Here is an 8868-nt window from a genome sequence, read left to right on the forward strand (position 1 = left end):
ACACACACACACACACACACACACACACACACACACACACACACACATACACACACACACACACACACACACACACACACCTCTGTTTATATTAAAAACATGCATGTGGTATCTGTTGAAACTGAAAGCAGCAGCTTGCAAAATGCAACAATAAATACTTGGCAATGGCACTCACTGTACAAAGCAGTGTAAAGATGTTTACTTGATTAATCATCTTCACAGCACCTTTGTGAAGCAAGTAATTAAGTATTTTTAACCTCATTTCAGATAAGAAACTGAGGCAGATAGGTAAAATTCTTTGCCCCAGGCCACAGAGGGAGTCAGTGCCAGAACAGAGTCTAGAACTAAATTCCTGGGGAGGGAAGGGGAGGGGTCGATACTTTTAGGGCATTGTACAAAGCCTGTTGATGCCAATGGGAGTCTTTCCAAACACTTCAGTAGACTTTGAATGTGACCCTTACTTAGTCCAGTACCTGGAAATTAAGTGAAATCTCTACCCAGTTCCATCCCTTTTGAGAGTTGGCAGAAGCATGCTAAAAGACCATCAAGTTCCCAAAAGCACTGTAGAAGTAAGAAAAATGGAAGTAAATTCATTCCAAATGGTTAAGCTACTTCAGTAAATCAATCCTTAATAATTCTCTAATAAAAACATGGACAATTTTTAGGAAAAACAGACCAGATTTGGCTGTATGAACAGGGATTAATATTAAAGGGTGGTTCTTTTCTGTTAAAACACTATATAAACATGACACCCAGCAGATCATTTCTAGGTGTCTTCAGAATCATATCTTCTCACGTTACTGACAAAAATAAATTAATCTCCTTTTTTACTCATTACCACTGCAGGTCCAAAACAGCACTGGAAGAGTGAGGTTAGATTTTTTTCTGGCTCATGCTTCAGCAACAGAATTGTTAACTAAATTCAAAATGCACAATACAAATTGCTGGAGATGTGAGGGCTAGAAAGAGCTCAGTTTGATTCTCAGATGCCAGGCTAAGGTTGGAGTCACCCCTGAAAGTTGAAAATTCATGAGATTGGCTCAAAAATGCATGGGATTATTTTAAACATTATGAGGAGTTTGAGAGTTTTTTTTGTTTTGTGGGGTTGGGGGGGGGGGGGGAGAGAAAGAGAGAGGAGGGATTGGTTGGCCTGCCTGTTTTTTTATTTGAGCTTTTCATGGGCATTTATAGGAAATTCAATCACAAATGTACAAAAAAAATACACATGCTTAGAGACAGATAACTTCCCTTTTGCTTATCAGCCTCAAGCATTCAATAATCATGAGTCAGTTCTCAAAATCATGAGATCAGCATAACAAAATTTTTAAATAATAAATTATGAATTCTTAGTTTGCCTTCTGGTTTTGAGTCTTTGGGAACACGCTTCCTGTTTTCAAGTTTTTCTCTGCAAACATGAGGGCTTGAAACTTTCTTTTTAAAATGGAAGCTGATGGTGATCTCAACATAGTCTGTATTCAAAACAAAAATGCAATAGTATTAGGGAATGAGTAGATTGCACTTTAAAAAACACCCTTGGTACAGCAAGGTCTCCACACATCAACGGTTACACTCATTAATTCACATGCCTCCAGCTCCTCTTTCAGTCTCCAATAAGTGCAACTTAACAGAGCAAATCTAAGTACAAAATGTTTAGTTGAACTGCAATTGCCTTGGTCAATCTCCTAGATTATGGTGAGGTTCAACTTTTGTTTGAAGTACCTTTCTATCAGAAAGGTAAACACCACCAGTAGATTAAGCTCTTAGACATCCACAAAGCTTCCTCATCCACTGCAAATCCTCATCTGACTCCTGAGTCTCTTACACAATAACCCATTTCCTAATCAGGATTGATGTACAATATTTGTTGTAAAATATTCTGTGACTTCAGAAGCCTGATTTTCAAAAGTGATGTGATGAGCACCCAATGGCTCCCACTGATTTCAGTTGGCCAGAATGTCTGAAAAACAGGCCTTCAATTTAGATAAATAAATAGATATAGGAACCTAACTTTAAGTGGGGGGAGGCGAACACTTTTATACCAAGATTTTTAAATACTAGATTTTTATTTTTCTTAATAATCTCTCTCCTGTAGTTCCTTTTCAACATAGAGAACATGGTGCCAAAGTTGATCATATGGATGTAAGGCATAGGCTGCAGCCTACCAAGCTTCATCTTTGCAGTACCCTATTTTTCTCCTCTGTATTTTTGTTGTAACTTTCTTTAATATTGTTTTATTTTTCAGATTAACATTGATAGTCCTGCAAGGGAAGCTATTATCAGGAATATTCAAGAACCAACTCAATCCTGTTTTGATGAAGCTCAGAGAATAGTTTACATGCACATGGAAAGGGATTCATATCCCAGGTTTCTTGGATCAGAAATCTATCAGAAACTCAAACACAGGCCTTCAGACTGACAGCAATGACTCAATACATTAAAGAGGGAGACTAAGGATTTAGTAGAAGAGACTTCCTTCTGGTTTATTAATGTTTTCAAATGGTAAAAGAAGAACAGAAGAAATCAGCCAATGGATGAATTTTCCTTACAAAGAATGGTAGTTTGTTCTTATGCAGATATTAGAGCTGAACATAAAATACTTTCCACCCTCCACCTCCCCGGTGAAATATTTCAGCTTTATGTCAAAAAATTGGAAGCCACTTTTAGTTCACCTCAGTCTGTCTGGAATTTAAAAAGTCGTTACGGGGAAGAAACCTAGGCCCCACTCACTTACCACAATCCATGGGAAATTAGCTACCTCTTGTCCTTCTCCTACCAGCCAGGGAAGACTAGTTCCACATCCTCATCAACGTCCACCACTATCCAAGGGAAGCCACCATCCGTGTTAGAAATAAAAGTGCTGCGGTTTAGAATGATAGTTACTGTACCGTATTGTAAACTCTATAATTCACAAGCTAAAATTCAGCACATTGCCCAGTTAATCAGCTAAACAGTCTCAAGTGTAAAGAGAAACACATGCACATTACATTTGATTACACAAAAAATACATCAGTTTTCAGAAGGCTCCAAGGATAGTTGTAATTGTATCCAGGCGTATTTAAGCTACTGTGCATTTTGTGCCCAAATGCTCTTGGATTAATAAAGTAAGATACAAAGCAGGTTGTTAAACCTTAGAGGAGAGATATGGAATGCTTTTGTTTAATAAGTCATGTTGGGAACAGCTTCATAAATCTGGCTAGCCAGGTGCAGATGGTAGAAAATAAACACCTAGATTAGTTCTGCATGACTTGTGTTTTCACAGCGCCGTACGACGTTTATTATGGATAGCCCTATATTTCATGCCACTCACATTTTGGCAGATTCACCTGATCTGCCTGTTCACTGCACTATTCAAAGTGTAGCTTTTGCCCCTTTATAATTAGATTGTTTACATCACTGTCACGCCCTCACACAACAAATGTATCCAAATGAAAACATTTCTTGTAAATCTTTCATATATAAAACCTAGAGGGGAAACAATGGACTACTGTGAGCTGTTCATTAAAAGAATAGGGCATGCTGCTAGTTTGGATAAACAGAATACAAATCCTTCTCTTGGGTAATGGATTGGATTAATGAGGGGTGCTATCCCCAATTATAAGATAAGATACTACCAGTTTTCACCTGAGCGTTACATGTTCTAATGTCTAAACTAATTATAAGCTCTCTCACATACACTAAATCATAAGTGATTCTGTTTATAACTAAAGCTTTTCAAGTCTCTTTTAAATCAATATTTTCCAATATAAAACATCAGGCTGTGATCACGTCCAATCTGACAAACTAAGCACTGGTGATCTGTATGTATTTGGGAAATCTCCAACAGAAATCTAGGTGCTACAGGGAGAGTTGCTGATGTTGTAGGTGGCCTTCTCCATCTGTACCGACCTAATGCCCCAGCACTGTATTGAAGCATATTGTGTTGTTGAGGTCCCAGCATCCAGAGCAAATGTAACCCCCTTAGTTTGCAAAGGCTTTGTAGAGATCCCAAGACATGCATTGCACAAACAGGAATGATACATTTGTGTCCTGGCCAAATTCCAATGTTGGTAAATTGCTTTCAGCCTACACACAATTCTCACATAAATAGGTATGGCATTATCGCCCCCTTGTGTCTGGGTGCTGCATAGTGGTTGCAGTGGCACATCCTCCATGTTATCTCTTAGCTGTCTCTTCTACTTGACTCTTTCTTCTCCTGTATGACACACTAAGACCCATCCTGCCATTACTGTATTGGGTATTCCATTCTTAATAGCCCATAGCCATTATCATAGGTCTATAATTCTCTGGATACTCCCCCTAGTCCCCCAACTCCATATTTGATATCCGTAAATCAACGGCCCTCTCTCCTCCATGGTCAACAACCAGCCTTGCTCAGCCTTTTATTTGAGAGAGACTGTCTGCTTCCTTTTCGCTGTTAGAAATTACTCGGTATCTGCCATGTGTCCTCAGCTGCTGCTAGTCCAGCTCCTTTTGGCCTCTGCTCAGGCTGGTTTTTCATTTGGGATTCATGTGGGCTAGTTTGAAACTAGCTTTTTGTTAGTAAAACTATGCTCCAAGAGGGAGGACTTGCTAATCTTACAACAAGTGTGTCACTTTTAGTTTGAGGTGGGTATGGACCAGTTTACATTTTAGGGAGACCACCTACAATGATTGCTTCCAAGCTCATGGTACAAGGAGCACACTACCAAGTTTCTGAAAGGGCTTAATGTACCATAACTGATACCCATAGTGGGGTTGCTTACAGTAGTGCAATGAGGCTGGGGCCATTCACAATACAACATCCCTCACACTTGGGAAAGAAAGTGGTCCATAGGGATGACTATGAAAAGTTACAGTTAATAATCAGCATTATTTTTTGGCCTAAAACATGCTCATCTTACAGTTATTTTATTCCAGATACATTTAAAATTCCTCTTTCTAGAATGAAACTTTAGGGTTTGTCTATTTAATATTCAAGTGCAGAGACTTCTGTCGGGAAATGACTAAAGGTTTTGGAGTTTGTTTCTTTTCTCTATTAAACAGCTTAGTCCTATGAACTGGAAACATGGCAATTTATTTCTCTCTGGATTCCCTTTCCTCATTAGTGGATGAACAATCACAATGCTTTTCATCAGGTCATAATAACAGTAACTAATGGCAGCAAGAACAAACCACTGACCTCATGCATTTATCATTGTCAACTAGCACTTGAACAGCTAGTTTAGATATACTTTCCATTTGCGTACAGCATTCAGAAGTATATGTCGACATTAATCATTATCAGTTGAAGGACTACTGTTAAGAAAGAAAATGAAATCTAAAAACCTGTAACCTTAGTAGTCAATTCTCCCTCTTTATTCTTCAACTGTTTACTTAACGGGTAAGAACAAAAGTAAAAGATTTGAAGTGATAAATATGGCAAATATTTAAACACAATGTAAGAGATTAATAAGTATGTCAAGTTAAATTCAGGTCACACAACCAGCTAAATGGATGCTGTCAAGATTAAATATTTTAAAAATCCTTATCTCTGATACCAGTTAACATCTTAAATTATTAAATGCTAACCTAAAAGCATTAACAATCAAGTTGATATTTATCCTCCTTATTTAGGTGGCACTTTCTGCCAGGCAACTGAAAAGAACTATCATCCTGTTTTCTGAGTATTCATCCTTAAATATAGAGCAGTCTCCTTGTCTGTTGCAAGGGCAACTGTGACACAGCCACCATTTTGTGTTCCTCTACAATGTAGAATGTTATCGAGCAAGTCACCATGAAGCCTAAGCAGGCGCAGACACAGCGAACTGATCATGCAGTTAAATTAGGTGTTGATTGTTTCTCACTGACCTACCATACATTAAGTAGTACAGTTCATTAGCATAGTGCCACCACCACAGAGAAATGTTAAATATATGGTAGCTATTTTCTTAAAATAATGAGAACATTTCCATTTGGGGAAATCTCGTCATTAACCTCACTTTAAGGCCTAAATGAAAATTCTATCACTTATTCCTCCTCTTTAAAGTGACATCTTCAGGGCCGCCCAGATGGAGGAGCAAGTGGGGCAATTTGCCCCAGGCCCCGGGCCCCACAGGGGCCCCCACGAGAAGGGCTGAGGCTCCCCCGCCATCCCCCATCCCCCCGGCACCTCAGCGCACGCGTCCAGGAGCGACCCTGGACAGCGCTGCCGCCGCGTGCCTCCGGCGGGGCCTGAACTCCTCCCCGCTCAGAGCCGCATGGTAAGGGGGCGGGGCTGCGAGCTCCAGGCCGAGCGGCGGGAGCTCCGGTCCCAATGGAGCTCACAGCCCGCCCCCTTACCACGCAGCTCTGAGCGGGGAGGAGTTCAGGCCCCGCCGGAGGCACGCGGCTGCAGCGCTGTCCAGGGACGCTCCTGGAGGCGCGCGCTGAGGCTCCGGGAGAGGGGGTAAGCAGCCGGAGCCGGGGTGGGGGTAGGATAAGGGGCAGGGAGTCCCGGGCAGGGAGTCCCGGGGACTGAAGAGTCCTTTTACCTCTGTACTATAGTTACACTGTTGAGGTTTGCACCAATGTAGCTAATGCCCAGTCAGTGTTTCCATCATAATCAAGGTTTCAATGAGGGTGTTAATAGAATTTCTCTGCCTTGAAATTTGGTATGAAAAGATATAGGGACTAGATAGCCATGGAGGTTGCTGGACTTGCCTTTTCATCTCTTGAGATCCAGGACCAGCTGGTGTGCAGGAGTGCATTCTTGGGGGATTATTAATGTTGCAACAGAACCTAGAGACCTCAGGTAAGATCAGGGCCCCATGATGCTAGGCACTGTACAGACACCCTGCCCCACAACACTTCTTATCTGAATGGACAAGACCAACAAAGAAAGATTTATTTCCATTTTAGAGATGGGGAATTGAGGCCTGGGCTATAAAATGACTTGCCTCAGGTGAGACAGAAAGTCTGTGACAGCCAGAATTGAGCACACATCGCGCAAACTCCAAACCAGCTCCTTAACCACAAAACCATGCTTTCTTTCTGGGGGCTCTCTGTTAATATTCCAAATCCAAAATGAAGCTGAGGTGCTTTTCCCTGCCATTGCAGACATTTACTCTCTCTCTGCATGTGATAAAGCATCGCTGCCAGAGATGACTCAACCCCGGGGCTCATAAAATACTTCTCAAGATCAAATACTTTGCTTGTGGAATGGAGCAGATTGGACCAAGCATTTGGAGTGTAAACACAGCAACCCACCCAGTCCTAGGACCTAGAGGTGGTCAGAAATATTCCAGTGAAGTGTTTCTTTGAAGTTTAGCATTTGTTGAAATACAAGTGTTTTGGTGGAGTTGGTTTGGTTTCAGTTAAACCTGCCAGGTTTTCTGTCAGGTCACCTGCTTGGCTCCTAACAACCCACCTGCCAGACTGGCTCAGAATCCAGGGCTGCATCCTCCCTATTGAAATCCTCTGCAATATAGAATGTCCTTCTCCACACAGCTCAACAAGGGACCGAAGGATTGGATAAGGGGCAGGGAGTCCCGGGGACGGTCAGGGGACAGGGAGGGGGCAGAGGTTCTGGGGGGGGGCGGTCAGGGGATGGGGAAGGGGGGGTTGGATCGTGGGCATTCGGGGGTCTGTCAGGACTCGGCGGGGGGGTGGATAGGGGTCGGGGCAGTCAGGGGACAGGGAGCGGGGGGTGTTGGGGGGGGTGTTGGGGGGGCGGTCACGGGATAAGGAGCAGGATGGGTCGGGATTCTGGGGGGGGCAGTTGGGGGGCAGGAAGTGGATGGGGGTCGGATAGGGGGCAGGGCCAGGCTGTTTGGGGAGGCACAGCCTTCCCGACCCTAAAGCTCATTCAGCAGTTTGAGGCTTGCAGACAGTTATTTAACACCAAGAGCCAAGCTGTTATCTTTTCCCGTTCCCCTACATTTAATTTCAGTGCCATAGGGAGATTCATGTCAGGGGAGGGTAGCTTCATTTAAAATTAGCCACTTTAGATTAACAGTGATAGAGCCAAGAGAGCCATGGGGGAGGGATCACATGAGAAGAGCAATATCTATACCACCTATCTCCTTCCCAACCCTACCAAGGGAGACCCCCCCCGTCCCCTGCATTCCCCGAGGCTCCAGAGGGGTTAATTCAGGGGTTCTCAAACTTTTGTACTGGTGACCCCTTTCACATAGCAAACCTCTGAGTGCAACCCTCCCCCCCTTATAAATTAAAAACACTTTTTAATATATTTAACACCATTATAAATGCTGGAGGCAAAACGGGGTTTGAGGTGGAGGCTGACAGCTTGTGACCCCCAGTAATAACCTCATGACCCCCTGAGGGGTCCCGACCCCCAGTTCGAGAACCCCTTGGTTAATTTAATTTTAGCACCCTGTGTCCATTCACAGGCATGTGCTATTTTGAGCATTTCAGTTTTCACAACATAGGCTCATCCCAGATTCTGGAACAAGCTCAAATGCTCAGTTCGTGGAGTATGTACATAAGCTATACTAAAGACAAACCCACAATAACCATCTCCAGTTTGTGAGGGACCCCATGGAGCCAGTCTCTAGGAAACAGATAAACGCATGGAGGTTAAGTCCATTAATGGCTATTAGCCAGGATGGGTAAGGAATAGTGTCCCTAGCCTCTGTTTGTCAGAGGGTGCAGATGGGTGGCAGGAGAGAGATCACTTGATCATTACCTGTTAGGTTCACTCCCTCTGGGGTACTTGGCATTGGCCACTGTCGGTAGACAGGATACTAGGCTGGATGGACCTTTGGTCTGACCCAGTATGGCCATTCTTATGTGTTTATGTTCTAACCTAAATGAACCCAAAGTTATGGAGACAGATATGAGTCACGGAAGCCAGCAGAGTATCAGAAACCTGGAAAAATCTCTGACTGGATGGGCTCAGGCGTTTGGTCACAA

General features: G+C 43.0%; 1 protein-coding gene across 1 annotated transcript in view; it reads left to right on the top strand.

Annotated features, from left to right (window-relative positions):
• The window catches only part of LOC113407340 (regulator of G-protein signaling 13-like), a 16471-nt gene extending 14055 nt beyond the window's left edge, over nt 1-2416 (top strand). Inside the window, exon 4 of the mRNA XM_026655744.1 lies at nt 2243-2416. Coding sequence (XP_026511529.1) covers nt 2243-2416 — 174 coding nt within the window. The remainder of the gene's footprint in view (nt 1-2242) is intronic.
• Nucleotides 2417-8868: the final 6452 nt, after the last annotated feature.

Source organism: Terrapene carolina, unplaced genomic scaffold (assembly GCF_002925995.2).
Source record: "Terrapene carolina triunguis isolate 2854851 unplaced genomic scaffold, T_m_triunguis-2.0 Scaffold211, whole genome shotgun sequence".
NCBI classification, from domain to species: domain Eukaryota; kingdom Metazoa; phylum Chordata; order Testudines; family Emydidae; genus Terrapene; species Terrapene triunguis.